Raw genomic sequence first — 27,926 nt, forward strand, 5'->3', positions numbered from 1 at the left:
TTATTATTCTTTAGAGAATAAAAAATAAGAATGTAAGAGATAGATGAGATAATAAAAAAAGTATTATTTATCCAAACAAAATGCAGTAAAATTTTAATTTAAAAGACAAGAAAAATAAATAAAAAATGAACAAAATACATTATCATAAAGTTTTAAAGTAGTAGTAGTAATCATGATGGAAAAATAATAATAATGAGGAAAGAATGAAGAAAGAAAAGGAAAAAATTAAGTAAATACAAAATAAGAAAAATGAGTAAATGGAAAAGGAAAAGGAAAAAAAAAGGTCAGGATGCCGCCACCCTAAATAACAACAACAATAATAATAATAATAATAATAATAATAATAATTAATAATAATAATAATTATTATTATTATTATTAACCAGCCATAATAAAAGAAAAATTTTCTTTATCCCTTGCTCTTTCTCTCTATATTTTGGAGAAAAGAAAATAAGGGTGAGGGTTAAGACTAAAAAAAGAATACAATTCCTTGTGCCTCTTTCTTTCTCTCTATCTTTCTTTAGAGAAAAAAAAAAATGTTAAAAGGCTTGCAAGTTGCACGTACTGCAGATGGCTGACCCATGCAGTAACTTTAAGATCAGAAGTAAAATAGCATTGTAGATTTATAGACCAAAAGTTTTTTAGATATCAAACAAGGCCTTCAAAACAATGAATTTGCACTATCTTTGTACAACTACAAACCAACATGCAACCAACTGCGTTGCAAATTCAGCAACTGAAGTTGAACACTGCATTCCAACCATCATATTCTCAAAAGATGTCTCAACTTTTGAACCCAAAACCCATTCAAGACTCCACCCATGATGATCTCTTACAACAAGTGGCCACGACTTGGTGTTTGGCAGGAAGTTCCAAAATCTAGGGATTTTGATCATTTGAAGGATGTTCAGGAGATGCAGGTAGTTGTTCGTCACCGTCGGTTTCGGCTGATACCGGATCGTTAGAAGGAGGTTCCTCTCCACTATCATTAGTCTCAGGGTAGAAATTAATGGGAAACTTTGTAACCCTGGGTTTATCAGATAGGATGTTTCTCTGAACCCTATCGATCAAGACTTTGGCTGGAGGTTCTTCTCTGAGCTGCTCATCATCGTAATCATTGTTTACATAGTAACCAACACGGATGAACTCCTGCCCCATATACGAGCAGGTCAACAGAAGTACAGTTACACCAATGATATCTTCTTCAGGGATTTTGGACGGGTCTGGAGGGTCAGCCTGGGAGAGATGACAAGGTTAACTCCATGAACAAGATAATGTATGATAACCGAATACAGAAATTTGTCATGGAACTTTTACCTGCAATACAAAACGATAGTTACCGACATTGACAGGTCCCACAAGAACACACTCCAATAGTTGATCATATGTCTCAACCTCAGCAGATCCCACGTAAATTAGTTTCCATTCCAAATCTGAAACAGGATGAGAAAACAGTAGAAACGTTCAGTCAACAAGGTACTAATATAGGTGCAATGGTAGATCAATGCAATTGAGCGCTAGACATCTAAGAAAGTAAAAACAGGTAGAGTTTCTTCCACTGTGTAGGATATATTTTTAATCTAATAAAATAGAAGTTCCAATAAGAAAAACATTCTTTATGAACTAACTGCCAAGTGCTCATCATCTTTAAAAATACTCCCTACTTTCCCTCAAATTTCCTTCTAAATAACAAAGTTAAACAACCTTTCGAATTATCAATTAGATATACGCATGCTTCTCGGTGGTGCGATAGAAAAAACTTGATGCTTCTACAAGAAATATGCACGATACAATATAATCTATGTTCTTCGGGACAATACAATCGAAAACGATATAGTAACATGAATAATAAAATGAGGAAATTAGAGCTATTGTAAGAGTTGTTTACAAGAACAATTGACTTTGCGAATATTTATCATAAAAAACGAACAAAGAAAAAAGGCTGAGGTACACAAGTGAGTAATGAACCCTTGCTTCTTGGAAACTGCACCAGATCCATACATTACCAAAATCATAGGGCAAAATATGAAGAAGAGCCTTATTTACCCCCTATCAAGGGAAAAATAAAAAAGGCCAAGGCATGTGCCTCATTAAGGAGGCGAAGTCTCTTGGAAAGTGCACCAGATCCATACACTACCAACACTATACACAGCAAGAATATCAATAAGAGCTTTATTTGTCCCTATCCAAAGGCTTCCGTTGTGTCCCAACTCCAATCTGTAGCAATTGTACCCACTTCTTCGGATGATGCGAAGTGGACCACAACAGCAAGAAGTAAATTTTTCATATCTGCACGCTGCACCCTAATACAAACTGTAGAATGAATGGCTGAAGTTTCAATGAACCAAGACACCCATAGCAAATTCCACGTCTTTAAGAGGGAAATTAGTGAACTGTATCATTTGTGCTCTGCCTCTTAGCCAATTCAATTCTAACAATCCAAAACTGCATTTTATTCCACCAAGAGCTAATCCACACAGCAGCCTGCTGAGATAAGGTCGCAGAGATAGAGAGAAGAATGGGCAATAAGGCTTACTTTTTTGGTACAAGAGGCCAGATCAAACCAAGCCAGTGATAGCATACATTGGAATTTCCTGGACATTTAGGGTTATTTTCAGCTAACAGAGTTCTGAATTCAGCTCTAGTGTCTTAAATCTGGGTAACTGTAACCTAGTTTAGAAGAGGCAAGGACACCAAGGTCCAAAAAGAACCAAATTCTTTATCTAGAACCCTGCACACATCTTAAACACTTGAGGCATAGTTCCATCAAGTAACCCCCGTCTTCCAATTTCTTAAATTTGCAGACATAGAGATGAATTTCATAATCTTTTTTTTTGGCAGTGCAATTTTACCACAGGGTACTACCAAAAAGGGTGGAAGAAAATGCTTCAGAATTCCTATCTGAAGGGTATTTTAAAGATAAACTAGAATTTAGTGGACAATGCTTGAAGAGCTCCTCCTTGGCTGCTTTGGAAATAACAAAACCAAAACTATACGACACAGCGATCAAACCATAGCTAGACGCATTCATTCAAATACAAACTGCTTTAAGAAATACAGAAAACTGACGTGGGTACTTCTATGATGGCCAACTTGAGCTAATTGAAAGCAAATACGGCACTGCATCTCTAGTTACTGTTCAAATGGGCGTGCTAAAGAACAATACCTAGCCACAAGTTTTACTGGAGTAACCCATGAGAAGATCAAGGAGAACTTTATGCTCCTCGATTAAAGAAGACGTTGGGTGTTTATCAATCCGACATTGACTGGACATTCTTTTGGTCAGTCTGGACCCACTGTTCTAAGATGATATGGCCTAAATATACTAGTTGGCTTTGCCTAAATGCACTCCTTTCATGTAACATACAACTTGTGTTTCTAACAGGTTCCTAAAAAATAAATGATTTTTTTTTTTATTAAAAAAAAAGCTGAATTTCTGTAAGAACATCTTCAAGACATCATTCATTGAAGCCTTTTATAAACAGAGTATCCGTTGGTCCAAATAAAAAAAGGGAATGATTCAATGACCTAAAGCCTAATCCATAAATCAGACAGAGTAATTCAGATTCTGTTCCCTGCCTTCCTATTTACATATACCACCTAAGTACTAAACTACATAAGTATGTCCTTTACACATATACCAACATAAATACCTCAAACAGCGTAATAAAATATAGACCTTCCGCAGGAGTATGGACTAAAGAAAGAACATAGTCTCTTCTGAGAAATTCTAAAGTTGGACACAAAGTAAAATGTTGAAGAACTACAATGGTGCCCTTTCAATAACAAACATCAAAAGTTCAAAACCATGTCATCCAACAACGTTTAAAAATTCGTCATAAACCTCTATCAGAATAAACTTTTAACTTGATACCCTAATTAAGCCACTACAGCCTATTTAATGTTGTCATCATCACAAAAAATTAATCATAATCTGTAAATGTCAAAAATCTTTGCTCAATACGCTTATAGAGTAATCTCAGCTGACAAAGATACATAAACAAACTAAGATAAATATTCTGTTCACATCCATGAGCCCGCTACAGATTCAATAAATTGAAAACTAGCAGTATAATATCCATCAACACATATAGGGCCAACAACATCGATTACTTACCTAGATGGAGTAATAATAAATACAGCAGGAAAACATTAAGAATCTTGATATGACAATCATTTGGCACAATGAATAATATGTAATACAACATCAAGAACAAGGTCATACATTTCCATATGTATCCCAGGCTCATATTCAGAAAGCATGCAGAAAAATTTGCAATCTCACAGGTAAAACTTGGACCAAGATGACTATAAAATACTCACCTAAAAGTCAAAGACAAAACGAATGTCAACTGAGTTAACTAGCCATTTTGCCGAAACCACAGATCCAGTTCTAGACATATTACATCCCCCCTCTCACTAGCCACAACCCGGTAGAATGATATAGTCTGGAGCGCTCTTTGTTCTGTCCTTCCTTATATTTATCACCTTTCTTCCCCTAAAAATCATCTATTCTCTAACTTCTTGATTTGGTTTGAGAACTGTGTCTTTTTCCTTTAGGTTCCGTCACAATTTGTCCAATACGAAAAAGGCGAAGGTTGCCTCTTTGCTTTCTTTATTGGAGGCGTGCACTTTTAGGGAGGGGAGGAGGGATGTTCGTATTTGGAGTCCGACTCCTAGGGAGGGATTTTCTTGTAAATCCTTCTTCAAATTGTTATTAGACCCCTCTCCCACCGGGAAGACCATGTTTGATACCATTTGAAGGATTAAGATTCCTAAGAAAATCAGGTTTTTTATCTAGCAAGTCTTGCTTGGTCGTGTAAACACTTGTGATAGGCTTGTTAGAAGAAAAACTTCGCTTGTGGGGCCTTTTTGCTGCATTCTTTGTCAGAAGGCAGAGAAGACCTAAATCATCTCTTTTGGGGCGGCCAGTATGTGAGGACGATGTGGAGTTTGTTCTTGTAGAAGTTCAATGTTAGCATTGTTGGTCAGAGATGTTCGAGCAATAATCGAGGAGTTCTGTCTCCATACGCCTTTCAAAGTGAAAGGCTGTTTTTGTGGCTTGTTGGGGGGTGTACAGTTAAGGAAGTGAGTCAGCTAGAGGAAAACTCCACACCCAGGCGAGCTCAGTCCAAGTATGTCATTCAATACAATCAACTTAGCAGAAGATATTCCAGCTCAATTATTCCAAAAGCATTATTTGGTTGAAAGTTTGTTCTCGTGTAATATTGTGTTGTGCCATGTTGTTTTCTATTTTTTTCTTATTTTTACTTGCCCTAAATTACGGTTCCTGTATATAAATTGACCTAAGGTCTCTCCATTTTAATATAGAAAATACAGAACAACTTTGAACCTTATTTTCATTTGGGATATTTGGGGGAGAGAAATGATAGAGTCCTTAGAAGGAAGGATAGGGACCCTTGTGAGGTTTGGTCTTTGGTGAGATTTCATGTGCTCCTTTGGGCTTCATTTTCGAAGCTTTTCTATAACTATCCACTGGGAAATATATCTTTTACTTGTATCCCCTTCCTTTAGTGGGAGGTTTCTTGTTGGGTTTGTTATGCCCTTGTATTCTTTCATTTTTTTTCTTAATTAAAGTTGTTTCTGTTAAAAAAGAAAACAAAATCTAGAGCGCCCATGAAGATGTAACAAAAACATAACATCCTAAACATCTTAGAAAATCATAGAGAATAAGTGGAAAGAAAAAACTGAAAGGTATAAATACAATTCATTACTGATCTAAAGACCAAAGGTATAATTTCATACCCCAAACTGTTTAACTCAGATACGACCTCTTAGTATCTTACACTGTATTTTACAATCAAAGAACATTCTTCGTTCAATCGAGTAATTCGGCTGCTGTAAGCAGAAATGCCTCAGGCCATGAAGCAATACTGAAATCTTATATTCAGTTACGCAAAATCGAAGGCAAAAACCAATAGGTCCTCGATATGAAGGCGCTCTCCCTACAACGAACTTCTTCGTAAGTTCCCCAACCGCATAACCATCAACAAAACTATCTATCATCAGTTGAACTTTTACAACCATGCATTTAAAAATCACAGTCAATTATGGAAGGAAAAACTCCGAAAGATCAAATCGTAAAAAGTAAACCCTAATAGAATGCAATTCAAACAGTACAATCATGATTGAACACATGTAAGAAATAAAAAGCGAAAAAAGCATAGATGGAAGAAATACCGTATTTGAGAGCAGACAAACACTCGTAGGAGATCTCAAACTGAAGGGGAGTAGAGAAGGGAGATGGGTTGTCAAGAACTGCAACGTTGGTGATATTAACCGCGCTCATTGTGTTGGAATTCAAGAGAAACAGTTGGGTCGCATGGAATTAGTGGAGAAATGAAATAGCTAAAAACCCTAATGTGGAAGACGAAGCGTTAATCGAACAGCAAAGATGACGGAATCGGAAAGAAGTTGAAGAAGAAGGAAGTCGGAAGTTCCATAGCCAGAGATTTTGGTTTTGTTTCGGGGGGCTGAAGAAGAGAGATCTTTTCTTTAAAAAAAAAAATTGAAAATAAAAGGAGTAAGAAGGTTACCGGAAATATGAGGTGGTCACCGGCGATAACCGGTTGCAGGATTTGGCGGGAGTTGTGAGGGCACGAAATTCATCGGTCTCCTGCGGTGGCGTATGGCGGGCAGAGTCGATGACCAATTTCATTTCTCAGGCGAAGTTACGTCATTCTTCCAAATCCAACGGTTAAAAATGTTGTGTATTCAACTTAACGGATGGGTGCGATTAAATTAGTTTTTAACACCCGAAATTACAATTTTGGTCATCCATTGTGTAAGTTATTTACAATTTTGGTTATTTTTCTAATAAAGTTTTACCAAAATCCTCACTTTGGACTAATATTGTATTTATTAGTCTTTAAACTCTTAAGAAAAATAAGCTCTTCAATTTTTAATATTTTAAACCTTAATTTTAAAAAAAAGATAGCATATGTAGTAGAATGGTAGTTTCTAGATGTATGGTGAATTTCTCATTTCTCCTTTTCCAATTTCATTATTTTTTTAAATATAAAATTAATTCTTAAAAATTAAATACACATAACAATTAAGTGTATTAGTTATGTATAATGAATAGTCCATATTAGAGCAGTTTCAAATGTTATATCCATATGACATATATGATTGTTGGATCGGTATGACAACCTTAGAGAGGGGTGAATAGGGTTTAAATAAACTTTTTTTGACAAATAAAAAGTAAAATCAACTAATTAGATATATTTTTAATTTAAATAAAGAACTTTGTAAACTTTGTTAAATAACAATATTGATAAAAAAATATATGAATGAAAGTATGCAATCAAACTCAACCAATAAGAATATGTAACTAAAATTAAATTAAAAAATAATTAGAAAAGAGTTAGAGAAGAAGACAGCGTAATTTTATAGTGGTTCGGTTAAACTCAACCTACATTCACTTTCCCAAGAACCTCTTGGGATTTTGATTGAAAATCTTCTTTGGACTCTTTCCACGGATTTGTGCCGAATCGATTCTTACTCCTTTTTCGGGTTAAAGAGTAAACTCGATCCTTTCCACAGGTTAGGATCCAACCGTTACAATATGTTGAAGTTTTTAAATCACACAAAAGAAAACTCTCTAAAAGAGTGAGTATACAATTTGAAGCTCACAAATTTAATCCTCACAATACAATAAGAAGCTCTCAAGAATAAGATAAAAAGAATAAAAATTGGAAGCTTTAGAGAGAATAACAATGTTGGCTTTTTACTTGAGGATTGTAAAGATTTAATGATCTTGTCTTTTAAAATTTGGAAAAAGTGAAATATTTAAAAAGATGGGAAAGATAAATTCAAAATCATCTTGGGTCATTAGATATAAGTAAAAGAAAAATGAATGGTTGAGATTTAAACATAATTAGCCGTTTGACACAATACAAATAATAATATAATAATATGTTTTTTCAAAATATTTTGTTTAAAAAGAAACCAATAAAGCAACTTCACCATTTTTTAAAAAAACTAGGCGTTAGACACAAGAAAAAATAATAATATTAAAGTCATTTTCTTTTTAAATTTATTTTCTTTCATTGCTGCAAGTGGCTTTCTCTAATTGGTTCAAATTGAATGCTTGGTCGCCACGTCACCATCTCGAGTATTTTTCCGTTATTCTTTTAGCAATATTTTCTTCATTTGAACTTCGATTTGGGTGATTCAATAGGCGTTAGAATCATTTTTACAAGCTCTACGATATGGTCTATTCAAATTAATAAAATTGTCAATAAAAAAATTAGATTTGTTATCATCAAAACATAAATTAATTGAATAATTAAAATAAATTAATTTGAGATTAAGGGCCAAAAAGCCAACAATGATAATATGTGGTTACACTCTATATTAAAATAGATTTGACTTAGACACCTTTTTCGTCAACATTCTCTTGTCAAAATCTTAATTGGTAAAGATTCAAGGTTTGAGTCTAAAATTACTTGGCCAACACAACATTTTAGTCTAGCAGATGACAGCACCAAAGAGTTCCCAACCCCCTCTTATTAGTGTAATATAAGATCGAGGTGGGGAGATGGGTGTTGTCTCTTTTACTCTTATATCTCATGACCATCAAAATATGTTGGCGCTTTGTATTACGCGAATAGCTTTAGAGAGGATTAAGTGTTTTTAATTCTTTCTTCTCTTTACCCCTGAGTGGTTCACCATAGGTCTCGTGATATGTTCATGTAGTTGTTTGATTTTGTGGTTTGTTTGTTTTTTCTAAGAAGTGGATACGTCGAGAGACACTATTAGTACATTACATGTTTGTGGAAAAAAAATTAAATAGAAAAAAAGAAGAAGGAAATCGTGAAATCAAGGTCAAGACAAGATATATGTATCGGAACAAGGAAAGAAAGTGATTGGGCTAAACTTTCCCTCGACCGAGGAGCCTAATCCACACACGGGCGTGTCTAGCACATTTGAACTTGTTCAATAAACCAATGTAATTTGAATTAGGTTAATCTTACAATTGAATTTCTAAAAAAGATGGGAGGAGACTTAGATCAAACACTTGTATAAATATATATTATTATAACACGAGAGGTGATATAAATCATATCTCAAAGTCTTTACACTCTTTCCTTCTCCGACACCAAACATCGATGAGTGTGATAAGCATCATATTTGTATGCATATTTTATTATTTTGCAGGCCATCCTCTTTTTCCCTTAAAAAAAAATTATATGTTGAATGTCACACGGTACATCAAGTACATTTTTCTTGTTCAAATTTTACAATAATTATGAGACGTATACTAAGACTTGATCAAAGTACATTTTTCTTGTTCAAATTTTACAATAATTAGGAGACGTATACTAAGACTTGATCAAAAGAGTTCTCATGGTCGACCAAGCTAAGTTTTGTGCTAACCACCGTATAAAAGCATTGGGTTGCATGCCATTCAAACGTAGTCTTTAAGAGCAATATCTAAGAAAAGGCCAAAGGAAGGGCTAGAGCTGGTATAGTTAGATTGATTAGCTTGGTCCAAACACTATTTTGGCATACCCCAAGCATCTACATATATAGAAACCAGATATACAACTAATTGTAGATTATCATAATATAAAATAATTTACAAATATAAAAAAGGTTAGGCAATGCTCCAAGGGGTCGCTTGGAGTACCAATTTGGAAGTTGGTGGATTGAGTTATTATTATAACTTAATCCATGTTTGAGCACAAACTATAGCAGTGATATGTAAAATACTATTCCATACCCTATTTGCTACAATATTTACTATATTTTTCATGTTCTTTCTTTTCTTCTTTGTTATAGTGTATATTATTCCTCACCTAAGTAAAAAATACTTTACAATCTAAATACAAATAATTATAACACAAATTAAAATAGTATGCACATCAAACATTAACTATTATAACTCACTTATTATATATATATAATAAACAACTCATGAACACAACTCCACAAAACATTCTCTAGAGTCTAGAAATAATATTCCCAAATCACTAATAAAACACTATTAGCGATATGACTTATTAATATCACTAATAGAAGTCTATCAACAATAGAATTTTTCGTTGATACAGATTTTGTATATAACCATATATTGTTATGGGAAGTTTGGAAAAATTGCAAAAAAAAAAAAAAAATTATGATGATAGAACTTATATCACTACATTTTTTAAATTGCAAAAGTAGCAAATTTAAAAACGGATAGTCCTCTGATAGCTTTATGATGTATTTAATTATTTGTCATATTTGTGATATGCAAACAAAAAAAAAAAAACAAAAAGGTGTTATGGTTTTTTTTTTTTTTTTTTTTTTCTTTTTTTGCCCTCTAATGCAATTTTCCAATATTTAGGTTAATAAGTGTTACCCATTGCGATTATTTCTTTTTCTTATAACCAAATCAAATTGAACTTAGTTTTATAAATAAGAAAATCTAATTGATGTCCAATAAAGATTAATTTTTATAAATATAACAAAATACCAAAATATTTACGATCATGTAACAAAATAAAAAAATCCATGATATTTTCATAAATTCCAAGTTTGCCCTTGAGTAATGTTGACGATCTTTCACTTTTTTTTCCTTCTTCTTTGCGATTTATTATCTTCTCTTCATATTATTACTTCTTCTTAATTTTATAATATTATGGTTATTTATGTAAATATTTACAAGTTCTCATTTTCTCTTCGAGAATTTCTTTCTTCTTGTTCATTTCTCATCTTCTATTTCTTCTTCTTCTTGGCATAAGATCTAAATAATATTGGTACAAGATCTAAATGATCATTTACCAATATCTAAACAATCGATTGTCTATCCTAGATCAACAGAGACAAACCGCTATCACTAATAGATAGTTTTGATTTGGTACAAGATCGTTTAGATTGGATACAAGATCGTTTAGACTAGGTATAAGGGTGCATGATTGTTTAAACTTGCTACGAGATCATTTAAACTATGTAGAAAATGGTATAAGATTGTTTAAACTTACTACGAGATCGTTTAGACTAGGTAGAAGGGTACAGGATCATTTAGATTTGCTACGAGATCATTTAAAACTTGCTACAAGATCATTTAGATTAGATAGAAGAGTATAAAGAGTACAAGATCGTTTAGACTTGCTACGAGATCGTTGCTATGAGATTGTTGGTAAGAGATCGTTTACACTGGTACAAAATCATTTTTTCACACGTATGTGTGACTAATTAATTACAGGGGTATTTTTGTTATTTCACGTTGTGAGTTTGTGAGTTTTTTCCTTTTATAAAAGTATTATATACGGTATAAATATTTTCGCGCTTTGTTTTATTTTTGAAAAACCCCTTCTAATAAAAGTCAAAATCAATGGATCGATTTTCATTAGATTTGGTTTCTTGATCGTTTGGTTGTTGACTTTAGATCTTTTATTCTGTTATTCTAATCCTATAATTTTTATTTTGGAGTTTTTTTTAAAAATAAAAAAGTTGACAAACTATTTAAACTCCATATACACTTGATTTTTCTATAAAGGGTAAATATTTTGTTAAATTTTCTATTTTTGACAATTCTTCTTTAATTTTCGCTTTTATTTATTACTTTTCCATGAAACTAGTCTTTTTTTCTTCTTCTATTGACATTTTCTAAGTAAGACCTAGGGTGTTCAAATAACTCGATCCAAACAATCTGGACTATCCGACTCAAATTATAAAGTTTGAATTTAGTTAGTTTTTTTTTTTTTTTTGGCCTTGGGTTGGGTTGAATTTTTTTATACTTTTTCGGATTAGGTTGGATTCGAAGTACATTTTAAAAAGAGAAATTGCATTAAATGACAAAAAAATTTAGAAAAAAAAAATATCTCGTAACACCTCTTTTTTGCATATTGCAAATTTGGCAAATATGATTAGTAATTGACGATAATCTACTTTTAAATTTGCTATTTTTGCAATTAAAAAAATATAGGTGACATGAGCTCTATTATCGTAATTTTTTTTGCTATTTTTATAAACTTTCATTTTAAAAATTCGGGTTTAACCCATTCCAAATTTTTAATATTATTAAGATATACATTACAACTTTTATAAGTATTATAATTCATACATGAAGTTTGTAATAGATAATATATACGTCCAATTTTGATATTTAACATTTGAGTTTCTACTAAAAATGTGTCGTAGACAAATTTAATTTTAAGTTAATAAATAATATACTTAAGAAAAGAAATAAATAACCTGACAACCCAAAGTAAGATCCATTCATGCACCATAAAGAAACCCTCATTTCAGTTTGATTCTGAATGAAGTTTTCAACCAAAATCATTTTGAATCAATAAAATCAAAATGTCTAATTCTACTAAAAAAAGAGTTAAACCAAAGCAGTGAATCGGTTTCATTTAGTTTATTTGTCAACTTTGAGATCTTTTTTAATTGCATGCACTCTTAATTTCCTTAACAAACTAAATCAAAAATCCCAATGCCCAAACGATAATCTCAACCAAAGCTGAGATGTGTGATCCCATAAACATTCTACCATGAGCTAGCTTTGTCATAACTCACCCCAACCCTAAAGGAGAGACCTATATATAACTAAACTACTAGAAGGAAATTTAAGTTCTTTGATTGGATGCTCTTCCTCTAAATTTACAACAATTGGAACTTCTAACATTAAAAGGATGAATTAAAGATGGGAGAATAAAGTATAGCAGGAAAGTGGCTTGACAGTGGTTGGATTGAAAACAGATATAATTTGATATTGCTATTGGGCCACATGGAAGTAAGCTGAAATAAAGAAAAGAAAACAAATGATAAGGACTAATTAAGCATTAGTACACATTCTCTGAGAAGGGTCAAAGAGGACAATCTTTTTATATATATATATAGAAAAGAAGCATGGGAAGAGGAAGAGGGAGACAAAACAAAAGTGCTTCCCGTCAGATCCCAACACCAAAACATGCATAAAAACATATATCCCCCATAACTCCTACAACACTACTACTTCAAGTTCCTAAAAAAGCTTTGTCAAAATTAAAATAACACGCATGGTCGGTCATGACTTTGCTATTTGCTTCCTTCAGATTTGAAACATTACTAATTTTCCATGTTTTAAAAGATAATTGAGACATCACGTTTGTATTGATCTTGATGTGTAAATCTAAATGTAGATCGAAGTTGTTGTATCGTTAAAAGAGTCATATTGTCTTGAAAGCAAAATACGTTGCAACTTTGATGTTAAATCCTCAACGGCTAGTTGATATCTTTAGTGATAACACACAATTTTATATGTTTAGATTATCGATTAATTCAAAAGGTTTTGCTAATGAGCTTAAGAAAACCGATTCCCAACATCATGAGCGCTACATCTTTAATTACAAATTGATTTTGAAAGAAAACTCTATAAAGTGTTCAAGTGTGTTACACGAATCAAAATTATAATTAGACTTTAGTTCAAGAATAATAAACTCAAAAGAGAGAGATGAATACCCACATTTTCACACTCGAACACAATCATGATTGTCGTATCTCAATGGGTCAATGTCCCTAAGTAACCTTACAAGAAAAGAATAGAGATATGATTTGGGAAAAGGAAAGAGAAGAAGACAGAAGCTTAAAAAAGCAGTCAACGTTGGGATAACGTCACCAAATATGTATAATATGTTCAATGAGGGAAGCAAAGGCTGCCAAAGGGGCCGTCCATTGTCCCACACACACATATTCTCTCATCTCCTAAATAATTAAAACCCTAAAACACTTGATAAAAGTGCTTTCATTTAATTTAACCTATGAAAGAGGAGGAAATGGCAAGCTGTTTCCTTTATTCTCTTCTCTCTCTTCTTATTTTCTATGCTTTGAAAAGGGTGTGTGCTTGTGTTTGTGTTTGTGCTTGTGCTTGTGCTTAGTCAGAACCTTCGTGTTCTTAACATATATGTAATTGTTTATTATGACACAAAAAATATAGATAAATAAGCAGGAAAAGTGAAATTGTATATGACATGTATATTACTAGAGATGCAATGAAAGTTGGTTTAGTAAGGATAACAAACATGTCTAGCAAATTAAGACGAGTTTTTCATGAGAGTGTATATATCGAAAATAGATAATATCATATAAGAGATATATGAACGTCGTCGTCGTTTGTTGTATGATCTAATGAGAACAAGTGATGGTTATGAAAGATTTGATAAGATAAAAAAACAAAGGTATGGATGAATGAAGAAATTAGGAAGAAACATATAGAAGGGAATAATTAAAGATAGGTATATTAATTGATATATATATTATATAGTGGTAAGAGAGAAACATGTTGTGTACATGTCTCAAACATAAGAGAAACCATGCGTGCTTCCATTCCACTCACCAATATCACTACTACTAATTAAACATTATTATTATTATTTATCATATCAAATCATATATTATTATTCTCTTAATTAACTTTATTAACATTTTAATTCCCCTTTTTAACCTCAACATGTGGGATGTGGGATTTCCGGTTAATTCTTTTTTTACCTTTTACCATGGAGACTGTGCCACTTATTACCATTCCATATTTTTACCATATCTTGTAAACTCTAATTAATTTCCTTTTTCTTAATTTTCTTACAACAAACACTCTTTTAACTAATAGGTAAGTAGTGAACAAGAAGTAAATAAGAAGTAGACATGATTAAGAAAACGTTAGCACTCTACCAACTCACACGTAATTAATTACTACCACGTACATATCTTTTTGTTTTCATTATAAAAATTATGCAAAGAGACTATCGTAGGTAGATTTGAATTGTTAGATATATTTGATAAAAACTACAAAATATATCTTTGGATTTATATACCACTCTATGTTACGGGAGCATATATATATATACTTTTTTTCAATCTATATCCTATGGATTTACTAAAAGACAATCATATATTGTGATTATTTTTTGGATAATTTGTTTTCATTTTCACTCCTAATCATTTCCTTCTTTCTAATTAAATAAACTCTCTTTCGACTCTTTAACACCTCCTATCAACGATTAATTACATCGTTTTAAAGTATTGATCTTCATGTTATTGGTGTCTTTAGTATTTTGTCTAAGAAGAAAACATATATATTTTGCTAAACAGAAACAAACCTTATATATATTGATTACAAAGCAAAACACCATGCTCAATCACATGCCTATAAGCTGCCACAAGGGTATGTTAACAACCCATACATTCCCCCTCGTATTTGACATATAGCCCACCCGACTAACTTATTACATGACTTCAAATGATATTAAATTTTTCACTATCATTTTGAGTTTCATTTCATCTAACTCGATCTCTTTACATTTTTTACTTCAATAACCATTTGGATTAATTTAAAAAGTCATTATATTCATTTTGCCTCTATATATATTAATGAACGAATGTTGATGAGAGAAGTGCAGCAAAGTCTTACGTTTTGCTAAAATATGATTTTATGTGTGTAAAATTTGATGATCTTAACTATTTTTATTGATAGAAGGGTTTTTAGGTGGTTTTAGAAGTAAAGTCCTAATGATTTAATGTCTAAACCAAACATGATGAAAATAGGTGGAGGTTAATTCTAATTGTAGAAATGAAACTTCTCATTTGTTTTCTTAAATAATATTAAGCATTTTGCATTTATAGAAATTAAAGGGAAGGAACATAGATTAGTGATGTGTCCACGTTGGTTTTGTTTGGTATCTAATCCTAATCCATATTATTTAATCAACAAAAGGGGATCTAAATGCTCAATGATAACCATTAGTAGCAACCACCTTTTGGTCCCTAAATAAATTAATGAAATTAACAGTGATGGGACGACATTAGGATATTAATTTATATTTGTAAAATTTAAAATTTGTTAGAGATCGGATTATTTTATGAACGGAAGACTTAAAAATTTAAAAACCTCTTTGATACAACTTAAAAACGAACAATATTATTTATACGTGGCACACTCATCTCCATGCATCCTTTTCAATATTTTAGAAAGATATGACAAGTATGCATGTTATTAGACGAAAAATTTAAAATAATCAAGGAATCCAACAACGGTGATTATTTAAGGAACTCAACAAAGGTGTTTATACAAATGAAGAGGAAAGGTTATCAGATTGTTAAGAAACTTACAAGTATACTTTAACTGCAAATGATAAAATTAATCAACTGATTTTAAGTTCAGGAATTCAACAAACTGTCTAAACCAAACTTTATACTTTTACTACATGTCATTAGGTGAACCAGAGTATCCCATGTAGGCTGATACACTCTTAATTAGAACTCCAATTTCATTAATATAAAATCAAACAAATACAGAGATAATGTTGTGTTGTTGGATAGTTAAAAAATGGAGGTATGAGGGAGTGGTTGAAGGAGAACCACAGGGGAGGGAAGAACAAATAAATTAAATGAAAGTATTCAGATTCAGACATATATCATGGTTTAGGACTAATTAATAACCCGAGAAGAGTTTAATTTTGATATGCATGTGTAACATCAGATGCCAGCAAAAGAGCAAACATTCTCCCACAAATTATTACTAATAAATGCTCGTTTTCGTATAGTTGTTGTAATTGTTTCTTTCATTTTAGATAGTCCAACAAACAGCAATCGATGAATAAAAGATGATTTTGCTCTTTTGAGATTTCAGCTAATAATGCATAGAGCCTTGTGTTAAGGAACTGTCATATCCCATCCACTGGCCCCTTGAAATTACAATTATAAACAATTTATTATATATATATATATATGCTTTTGTTATGTTCATTTTGTCCTTCTTTCAAAATGCTTTTCACTTTTTTTCTTTTAGTTCATAATACCAAAAAAAAAAAAAATGTAATTCCACAATCTTTTTCTCTCAGCTCATTCAGATATTGCATGCGCTCGCTGACCACTATCTTTGTTCTACTTTTATATGGAGACCAAAGCTTTTGCCTTTTTGCCCCTTTATTTAATTCAATTCTTCACATCCTGTCCCTTCAAATTAATTAGTTTTACAAAAGTCCTTCCTCTATAAATAATACACAAACAGCCCCCCAAGTTTCCATTCACCAAAAAAAGAAAAACAACCCCAGGCTTCAACCCCATCTTGTGTCGTCTTTTGTTTTCGTGTTAGTTTCTCTTGTGTAAGAACCATAATATTAATATGCATTACCAAACCACGCCATCTTGGGGCTGTTACATGTCCACCTCCTCCCTCGAGGATCCCGTCGACCGTATAGAGCGGTTGGCAGCTGAGAACGCTGTCGTCATATTCAGCGTTAGTACATGTTGTATGTGTCACGCTATAAAACGGTTGTTTTGTGGAATGGGAGTGAATCCAACAGTCTACGAACTCGACGAAGATCCAAGAGGAGGGGACATGGAGAAGGCACTCATGAGACTTTTGGGAAGCTCCTCTCCTGTTCCTGTCGTGTTTATCGGTGGGAAACTCGTGGGTGCCATGGATAGAGTCATGGCCTCTCATATTAGTGGAACTCTTGTTCCTCTTCTTAAAGATGCTGGAGCTCTCTGGCTTTGACTCTAATCTCTTTTTCGAAATATTTATTCGAAAGGATTAGAGTAATGTGAGTTACAGTTCTATATCCATTTCCATTGGAGTACTAAGTTTTAACCTATCTCCCATGGTTTTGATGATCAGACAGTCATACTAAATCTACCCCAAGGAATAATTTTTTTTACTCAATTGTTATGAAAATAAACCAAGGGAGCTAGAGAATACATGTATGACCTTTTTCTTTTTCATTGATTCTTTTTTTTTTATAGAGGAAGAGGAGTGTCAGTGTTTATTTTATGGGTTTTATTTATTTGTGAGTCCCCACTACTTTGGACATACTAATTAATGTTCAATTTTGGTAAATCATTATTATTATCTTTCTTTTCTCTTTTGTTTAGTCATTTGGTTTAATCTCTCTTTTGATTAGCAGAAAAAGATTGAGATGTAATGCCTGACCTCCCTCCTCTGTATTATTAGTTGTTCAGACAAATTAAGTGAATGAATGATATTTTATGAGTATAATTTTGATTTTTCATAAACCCAACTCAAGTTAGTTGAAGCACAATTTAGTTAGTTAATTAAAGAAGTTGTACATTATAAAGTTCAAATCTTCATCTGCATTTCTGATGTAAGAAAAAAGGAATATTAGTTTTGACTATATTAGTTGTGTTAATGTTTGAGTTTGATCATACAGGTAAATAATAATGTGATATGTGTTTTATAATAGAAACAAAATCAATAAAAACTAAAAGCGTAAAAGAACTAAGAGAGATGCTTTTTATTATTTAGAAGATCATACTATAAGATAACACAAAATACTTAATTATCACACCAACTAGGTGATTAGAGAGAGTGTACATTTTATAAAGTTTTAGACCAAAAATCTTAAATAGTTTACAATGTGTTGCTCTTGAACTCAGGTGAGAGATTTCGTGCATGATCATAGAATATCAGTATAACAATTTCAAGACATTCATGTTATTAACATAATTAAATTATTTTTAAGATATATTATTGATTTATGTATTTTTTTTCTTTAAGTGTATTTGTGTTTGAGTATATTTCTAAATTATAAATAAAACAAAGATCCATTCTGTACAAAACAATATTAATTTTGGATTTCTTTTTGTGTATGGAGTGTGATGTAACGTATCATATTTTTGTACATGTTTGGTATTGCTTCCTTTTCAGCTTTATTTATTCAGAAATACAAAGTGGAGGTTTTAATTTAATTTAATTTATTGGGATCTAACAATTTTAAAGGGCTTTCAAGCTCAATTTACTTGATGTCCTAACATATCATTTTTGTTCCCCTTCCTCTTCTTCTTCTTCTTTTTTGCTTCTGTTGATATTCTAATCCTTTTGTTAAATTTATATATACATTTGAAACTATGTGTGTAACACTACCCCAGGACTAACTTGTGTACTGTCACATTTCAAGATGAATGGTTTGATGGTAAAAAGAAAATAGATAATAATAAATAAGGGAAAAAAAAACCTCCCCAAGCTAGGTAGGCCCAATTACCCATATCTAAGCCCATTAACTTAGAATTAATTTTAGGCCTGCTATACATTTTTCTTCTAAAAAGTAGCCCTCAACTTCTATAGTTTATCAAAGAAAGAAACTTGGCATCCCTCACAATTCTCTAATAAAATATTGCAAAGTGACAATTTTTTATTTAGAGAGGATGTATGAATTAGATGCAATCTAAGGTTGCACCTAGTCAATATTTTGTTGCCAAAATTATTAGTTAATCTCTTGGTTGGGTGCTATTATATTATATCAAAGTGAGTTTGATTTAGTGATAGTATTAACATGACCATCATCTATCTTGTTTCAGAATTAACATTTACAATTTGACTATATTTTGTTTCATTTCTAGTAAAATTAGTTTGAACAAAATGAAGGAAGGAATAAAGATTTTTTTTTTAAAAAAAATAATTAACATAACATGTAATACCACAAGGAACAAATCTATAATAATTAATCCAAGAGATATCCCTTTCCCATGAGCTGTATATAATATGAGATTCTTCTAGTTCTTAACACTATTTTTTCTTGTTCTTGTACATTGTTTGTAAGTTATAATAATTAAAAAGATATATAGATAAAAACTATAACAACAAATTCATGATGATTAAAATAAACAAAAACAAAAAAATCACAATTATATTATTGAATTATATATGTAATAAAAAGAATAAAAATATCCTCCTCAGCATCTCCATGCAGAAGCTGCAATAAGAGCCCTATCTTGCCACCCCAACAACAAGCATCCTTTGTCCTCAGTCAACCTATATCCATCACATGAATACAAACCAAGCAATATTTTTGATTGTGTCACTGCATTACTACTCAACGCCACTCCTTTAAATCCTTTTGCTTCCATTAACTTCCTCCATTTCTCGAGCCTCTCGTGTCGTTCTATCCTCTCTGGTCCTTCACATGCCACGATGTTTCTTATCTCCGGAGCAAATATATATTGTTCCACCTTCGCCCGTTGTGCTGAGTCCGGTGGAAATGTTGCGTCCAGTGAGTCGAAAATTGCAGAGTAATAATGTAAGGCTTCGAGAAACCTCCCCAAGAAGTATGGCCCGTTATGGCTTGCTTCTTGTTCAACTAGGGTCACGATATTTGGAGCCTGATCTCGGATCATTCCTAGTAAATTCCCAAGGCTCTTTCCGGGTACACGGTGGAGGCGGTTCACAGCGTTAACCGCTAGAGCCTCGCCGACGCGACGGTTGAACATGTTTGGTTTTAGGGATTCAAGTTGTTCACCGATTGCATGGAATTCGAAAGGGACATTGAGAGAATGAGCGAGCTCGGTTAAGCAACGACCGGTCTCTCGAACGGCGTCGATGGAAGGGCCGACACCAGTGATTCGGAGGAAAGGGGAGCCACCGGGGCGAGCGGCTAAGGCTTGCATGAAAGCTGGCCATTGGTAGCCTTGGAGAATATCAAGATCAATGACATGTACACGTTCTTCAGCTTCAAAGGCTTCAAAGATGGCTTGATTAGCAGTGAAATGAGCAAATTTGACATAAGGACAAGCTTGATAAACAATTTGATAAATCTTGAGGATTTCAAGGGAGTTTTGAGGGAATGGAGGGATTGAAGAAGAGGGTTTTGAGGTTGTGAGAGTGGCAGCAAGACGAGCAGTTAAAGCTTCAGTGAAACATGAAGCAACTCTTTGCATGGAATCACCAATGGGAGTTACAACTCTATTGAGATGATGAAGATATCTTCTAGCTAACATGTAATCTTCTTTTGCTACTGCTTCTGCACATGCAAGAAGGAGGTGCACCAGTTGAAGTCCACTATCTTGTTCCTATATATGTTTTAAAAATGGAATATATTAATTTACACCAATTTAAATCAATCATATAATATATATATTACCCAATAATTTTGTGATTGAATTCAATTTTTTAACAAGAAATGGGTAACGAGAGAGCAACAAATCTACCCAAATATCTTAACTAGGTCAATATATTCTTAACACATTTATTATATCTTAGAACTAATATCATTAATCCAAAAAGAAATGTACAAAAAGATAGATATGTGCAATATTAAAAAATGTACAAAAAGATACAAATGAGGATAATTAACTGTTTGGTTTTGAAAATTGTATTTATTTTCTCATAACTTTTCTTACTTGTGGTTTTTTCATATATATATATTTTTTTTTGTAGACATTTGATTTCTTAGCTAATTTTTTAAAATGAAAAACAATTTTTTGAAAACGACATTCATTTTTTTAACATTAAAAATTTGGATTTGATTTTGAAAACACTTATGAAATGTAGACAATAAAAAATAGAGGTAACAAATAAAAAAAGGTGTTTATAGAAATGGAAAATAAAAAACTAAATAGAGTTATTCATGGAAAGACTAACCTTTCATTTTCTCTTTAAGATCATTTTGTGATTAGTTTATGAGTTAATTGCACAGAACTATTTCTTTGTAAAGGATTGATTTTCTAATAATCGTATTACATGCTTTTAATTAAGTCAATTAATGGACTTTGAGAATCTTCTTGCTAAAATATTATTCATGACATTCTTAACATGATCATTTCATCTGTTTTCCCTATAATTTATTCATTGGTTAAATGCACAAACTTCCGAGTTTAATGGGTGTTTAAAAGGATGTTGTAAGATTAAAGTGATGATCAAACCTCCCATCTAAGTAATTAAACAGATAGTGATCTTTAATTAACTAATAATTACCTGCTCAGATCCAACTGGAAGAGGAGCCATCAAGCTATGGTTGAGCTGATTTTGGGGCTGCTTAGGCGGTGGCAGCAGCGGTAACGACGGTGGTGGCAGCTGCGGCGGATTCTCTTGTTCTTGATGATCTCCTTGTTGTGGCAATGAGGCAGTTGTAATATTAGAACTTCCAATTTGATTATAGAATTCCCTCTCCACAGTTGATGGTTCTTGATTTGATCCACAAATAATATTTGAAGAATTTGGAAGAGCCAAATCCTCAAAAATAATAGGTGGAAGAGAAGAAGTTGATATATCATAATATTGCAATGATTCTCCAATACCTGAAATCTTGCTCATGTTTTGATGATATGTTTCAAATCCTTCTTCCTGATAATCTTCCAATAATTCTCCAATAGTTTGAATTGAATTAGAAGAATTATTATTTCCCTCAATTGCTTGCATATATTGATTGCTTGGTGAATTAAAGACTTTATGAAGTGGACTAAGTCCTTTCCCTTTCTGAACACTACTTGAAGCTCCAACTTGAGAGCAACTCCTTGGTGGAGAACATTGCATCATTGCTTGCCCATAATTGTAGTTATAGTAGTTGAAACTCAAGTTTTGAGGGGACGGTAAGCTCGGAGCGGGGGACGAGATCATGAAATCGCAATCTAGTTGGTCAGCAAACAAGGAATCCCATACCGAGTTGTCAGGTGATTGGATCTCGATATCGCCATCGATGTCGAATTTCGGAGCAGGGAAGTCGAGGCTAGGTGGGGTGAGGGCGGTTTGCTCCAAATCGGAAGAGGATATTGGTACAGTTTTAGCGGAAACAGAATCCGTAGGGGAAGTAGGATGAGGAAGATGGTGTTGTTGCTTGGTGGTGCAAGTTGAGGAGGTTTGATCAGTAGTAGTATTAGTAGTCTTCCTGGATCCAATGCTTCCACAGAGAGAGTTGATCATCTTTGGTTTTTCTCTTTTGGTAATTCTCTATTGAAATTCTCAAACACACCCAGAAGATTAGATAAAACAAGTTTTTTTCTTTCTTTCTTTTTTTTTATGAGAAAGAAACAAGTTAATTAAAAAGAGGGAATTTTGATATAAAAGAAAGAACTTTTGGAAAGAACGAACTTTGGTTGTTTATATAATGGTGATGGGATTTTTGTCAGTTAGTAGAAAAAATAAAAAAATTAGAGGGTACATATGTATTATTATTATGATTTTGTAATGTATGAATTCTTATATGATTTCATAATCAAAATTATACTTAATTTACCTAGATTGTTTAGCTGTTTCTTAGAGAAATTATTGTTGTTTTTGTTTGGGCTTTTACTGTTTTACTGTCCTCCCCTAAGAGAGTTCAAAAGTCTTAGTTTGTGGGGAGTGGGGAATGCCCAAAATTTCATTAACTCCCAAACACATGGGGCCGGCTGATAGGAATGGAAGAACCCTTTCTATTCAAACAAAAAAAAAACCACCCAAATCTACCGTGTAATGTAAACATTAGTTTATCACTAATATATCATAAGAGTCTATCTATGCCAAAAGCTTATCACTAATGTAACAATAGTTAATTTTATGTTAAGTACTATATACATATATCATATGGGAGAGTTTATATAAAGAATATATATATAATGATACGATTGATTTAAGAGCATATCTAGAAAAATTGTAGTTTAACATATAGGACCAAAATAAATATCTAACTCTCACCAAGAAAAAATAGAAGAAAACAATAATGTAAATTTTGTTAAGTATATCAATTTTGGATTTTCTTTTTAAAGTTTATGCCATTTTCTAACAAAAGTATATACTAATTAACTTGTTGTTTAATTTATAATTTATGATTAATTAGAGAATAATTATCATTTAAATAAGAAATCTAAATCTCTTTTTACGTGTTAGGACCATCACTAAATTAATTATTGTTGTTGGTCAATGAAGAAATCTAAAAAGATTATTAATTAAAACACTTTCTTTTTCGCTTATGTCAGCATTTTTTTTAAAAAAGAAAAATTAGGAAAAGAAGATTAATTCACCATAATAGTATCTAAGAACAACATTAGTGTTAGTACTTAATTTCTAATACAAACAATTCTTCATTTTTTAAGCTATTCAAGAAGTCTATTTTTATTCGAAAATTGTTTTAAGAAACATAAACGAATTTTTATGTATTTGAAAACATGTTTGATTTTAATTGAAATCATTTTTATTTAAATTTAGAATTAAGTAAGATTTTATATGTTTAAAAAAGGCTATGTTTGTAATTTCTCAAAACAAATTTTAAAACAAAGAAAATCATACTTTATTGTTTTTAAAAATGGGTTATTTCAAAGATTGTTTTTGGAAAATCGTTTTTAAAATAAGTATATAAAAACTGTTTCTATTGTTTTTATTGTATTTTCTGTTTTTAAAAACATAAAAAATAAAAATAAATCACCAACCAAACAAAGCGAATAAAATTAGTTTTTTCCTAAATAATTTATATGTATGAACTTTTAGGATTTCTCTACCACATTTTAATCTAATAATTAAAACTTTCACTTTGATTTTCTATTCTATTATTATTTCTTTTACAACTATTTTTTTATCCATTTAATTTTCTCAATTATTCTATAGGTCACCAAAGAGTAATAAAAACTTATAGATATGATATATATTTAGAGGGAGGAGAATTATATCTTAAAAAGTGAAAAGGCACTAAGATGATTTGTCACACAACTGCAAATGTCGAATGGAAAGCATAGACAACAATCGTAACAAGTAAAAGAGAAAGGACATAGAAGTTGGTAACTCAGTTAAGGGATATATAACCTATATGTTTGGGAGGCAATGTGTCTAGAAAAAAAATAATTCACTAATATCAAAGAGTTTACAATGTACGATTTATCTACAACACGCACTTCTACTATTGTGACTCACATAGAGCTTAACTCATTTACCACCTAGACTTCTCCTAGATGGGTGTACTTAGACTAAGTCTAAGATCCTCACACCTTCCACGTGGTTAGGCTCTCCCAAAAAGTGCTAATATTAGTGAATTCCACTTTGGGTTCGATAGTATACGTGAGACTCCTCTCACGATGTTATCTTTCCTTCACATCAGAAAACTCTATTGTAAAAATAGAAAATCACATAAATGATTATTGTTTATGTTCATAATTTGTTTAAATCTATGAAGCATATACGATTAATGAATGGGCATTGGTGAGGAAAAAAAGTTCTTAATCAAACCTAAATAATGTGTTTGCTTCCTATTGGGGATAGTTTATCGTAATATTTTAACTTATTAAATACTATTCATAAACTACAATGAAACATAACTTTGAGATATTATGATCCCTAATATTATATATATATATTTTTTGAAATACAATGTTAAATATTTACAAGCATATTCCATTACATATATATATATAAATATATATATATACTATACTTTCAAATATTTTATTTATTTTAATTTTTCATTTAAAATTATTATATTTTTTAGTCCTCTTATATTGCATATTATAGGGAACTTTGGACCTATGAAAAAAACCAAGAGATAAAGTTAAAGTTTTAGAATAAAATCATAAAAAAGTTGTTTTGATTCCAAAACAAGTGGAAAACATGCCTAGGCAGATATTGCTGAAAACTAAAGTAAGTGGGTGAGGCAATCAAGATATCTGACTCAAAACGTTTGTCTCGACCTCAATCTCAAATTAAGGCAAAACAAATTTACCTCGAGCTTACCCTTAATTTTGCATGCCCACAATTGGAAGAAAGTGGATCATTTGGCCTAAAAGGCCAATGCTAGCCTACCTTGAACAACATTTTGGGTGTAGACTTAACCAACCCTTTTGTAGTTCTATTCATGAAGGGATAGATCGAGGAAACTCTAGGTTTAACCTCATTATATATAGAATGTGAAACCTCCATGTCACATAAGTTCATCTTTTTTTCAAAAGCTTGTGTTAAGAACTAACGTAAGGATTAGAGACTCGTTTTTTTTTTCTTTGTTGTTTTGCAAGCAATGCAAATTACAAATTTAAAGGTCGGTGACACGTGAAGATCATATGAATTCTCTTAACCAAATTTATTTATGCTCATAGTATTCTCTAAATTGAATTTGCATAAGTTGCACACTCTGAAAAATAAAAAATATCATTGTCAAATAATAATAATAACAACATAGAACAGTTTCTCAAAGATACCAAAATGAAATTTGATACAAAACCCAATTATTATTGATCATGAAATACATTCCAGTCCGATTTAGTCCAAAACCTCACCAATACCTAATTTGCTTTAATACATATACTCTTAATCTAAGTGTAATGTAACCTTTGTCATTATCAAAATAAAGACTTTAGTCTAATTGTCATTATCATAATAAAGACTTTAGTCTAACAAAAAAAACCATTATTCTAATGAAAAATGATCGTAACTATACAAAATTTACAGCCATAATCCACCATGCATTCCCATTTCGAAGATTGTAAACTCCACAATATAGAATTTTGAATATATACATACACACACACATATATATAGATATATAGATATATTCTTCACTTACTACAGCTACAGCATTGCCAACTAATTAATATATAAAATGTTCACTTGTTACAAACTACAAAAAAGCATTAAAACATAACTGAAAACACAGTATTAGTTGTAAGAGGATGATGATATCATGAAAATTCAACATTGCATATACTGTAGTGAATGGTTGAGACAAGTTGAGAGTTAAAAGGAGTATAATGTTGATTGCATGAAAGCAAGATCTGGAGATGTAATTAATTATGGTTTGGTAGGAGGAGTTTGGGAAAGGTAAAAAGGAAAGAGTTGTAAATGATGAAGGGAAATTAAAAGGAAGAAGATGACAAAAAGAAAACATAGGCAAAATCGTCGGTTATAGTGTGGTTGGCGCCGTCTAACCCTTGGATTTGCCAAAGGAATTCAGTGTTTGTCTTTTTTTTTTTGCTCTTTTCATTCTTAGTCGGCCAATTCAATTCTCCTTTTCTTCATTTCTTTACATTTTATCTTTTCTTTTTCTCTCACTCTCACTCTCACCAAATATATCACTCTTTTCAAAGCAATTTCCAACCTTAATTTCATTTTTAATAATCCTTTGCCTTCATCATAAGTATATACACCTTAGCTTTCATAATTAATTCATTATATTATTGCCTCTAAACCTGTACATTTCTTCTATTTTTTATTTTATTTTATTGGACTTCCACGATAATTTATAATATTCTTTTCTTATTTCATTTAATATCGACTTGTACTCTTAAAAAGTAGAGCAAATTTGTTGTAACGCGCTATTACTCAAAACTAGCAAAGAGGGTTTGAAAAAGAGGGTTTGAAGTTGTATGCAAGTTTTTTTATTTTGGAGTTTGGTGGTGTGATTCAATAGTATGATGTAATAGTATGATATGTACCTTTCCAAACACTATTTTTCAAAAAAAATTAGTTTAAGCATATTGGTGTGATCCAATATGGATCCTCTTTTTTCAATAACCAAACAAAATTGAAGCAAATGGTAAAGTGCAAAATTGTATGCTTATATCTAACTTTAGTTGAGAAAACAAACAAAAGTGCATACGATATTAGTTTTTAAATTAAAGTAGAAAAATAGAAGGAAAAAAAGAAGAACTTTTGGTGTATAGGTAGGGAAGAAAGTTTCAAGTCAAAGGATATATATATATATATAGGGTTAAATAGTTGAGAGTTGATATGAAATAATAGAATGGAAAAGGGTTGGAAAAAGTTTGTTAATATTATTGGGAAGAACAAATTAGGAAAAGAAATGAATATATATATATAATTACAAAATTACAAGACTTGGTCTTCATAATTATGTGTCCTTGAGGAAGAAGATATTATATTAATTCTAATTAAATGGAAAACTTAAAGTTGTATGCTTTGAGCTATTTTTGGAGACACACACTAACTTGTTTTATCTTTTGTATTCTTACCTTTCAATTTCTCAACTCAACAATTTAATTATATTATAATATAATATAATTTTTATTATAGTATAGTATAATGGAATATATATATATATATAAATAAAACGTTGAATGCTATATTGGACCATATACAAATCTTTTTTCCCACAAAAAAAACTAAGTAGTGATGTCACATACTCAGTTTTCGAAGGGTTTAGTATTTTTTGTTTTCATCATGCACGACTTTAGCTCAATGATTAAATGCTAAGTGTGACATCCTATCTTTTGCATACTCTATGACATAA

At 31.6% G+C, this 27,926-nt stretch overlaps 3 protein-coding genes across 4 annotated transcripts; 1 reads left to right on the forward strand and 2 right to left on the reverse strand.

The window, feature by feature from the left end:
- Positions 1-591: 591 nt before the first annotated feature.
- LOC101213578 (probable histone chaperone ASF1A) lies at positions 592-6,712 on the reverse strand. 2 transcript variants are annotated; one of them, XM_011651639.2, is made up of 4 exons: positions 6,558-6,712; positions 6,202-6,378; positions 1,318-1,433; positions 592-1,236 (listed from the first exon to the last, which is right to left on the reverse strand). In XM_011651639.2, exons 2-4 carry the CDS (start codon positions 6,308-6,310, stop codon positions 880-882), a joined length of 582 nt encoding a protein of 193 aa, XP_011649941.1. In that variant the 5' UTR covers positions 6,311-6,378; positions 6,558-6,712; the 3' UTR covers positions 592-879. The 2 variants fall into 2 exon arrangements, with proteins under 2 accessions (XP_011649941.1, XP_004138628.1); XM_004138580.3 differs by having other exon boundaries at positions 6,202-6,679.
- Positions 6,713-17,149: 10,437 nt separating this feature from the next.
- GRX4 (glutaredoxin-C1-like) lies at positions 17,150-17,488 on the forward strand. Its single transcript, NM_001308894.1, has one exon. The coding sequence runs from the start codon at positions 17,150-17,152 to the stop codon at positions 17,486-17,488; it is 339 nt and encodes a 112-aa protein (NP_001295823.1).
- Positions 17,489-19,594: 2,106 nt separating this feature from the next.
- Positions 19,595-22,642, reverse strand: LOC101214064 (GRAS family protein RAM1). Its single transcript, XM_004138750.2, has 2 exons — positions 21,698-22,642; positions 19,595-20,793 (listed from the first exon to the last, which is right to left on the reverse strand). Exons 1-2 carry the CDS (start codon positions 22,640-22,642, stop codon positions 19,681-19,683), a joined length of 2,058 nt encoding a protein of 685 aa, XP_004138798.1. The 3' UTR covers positions 19,595-19,680.
- Positions 22,643-27,926: the final 5,284 nt, after the last annotated feature.

The sequence above is a fragment of the Cucumis sativus genome, chromosome 2 (genome assembly GCF_000004075.3).
Source record: "Cucumis sativus cultivar 9930 chromosome 2, Cucumber_9930_V3, whole genome shotgun sequence".
Classification (NCBI taxonomy): domain Eukaryota; kingdom Viridiplantae; phylum Streptophyta; class Magnoliopsida; order Cucurbitales; family Cucurbitaceae; genus Cucumis; species Cucumis sativus.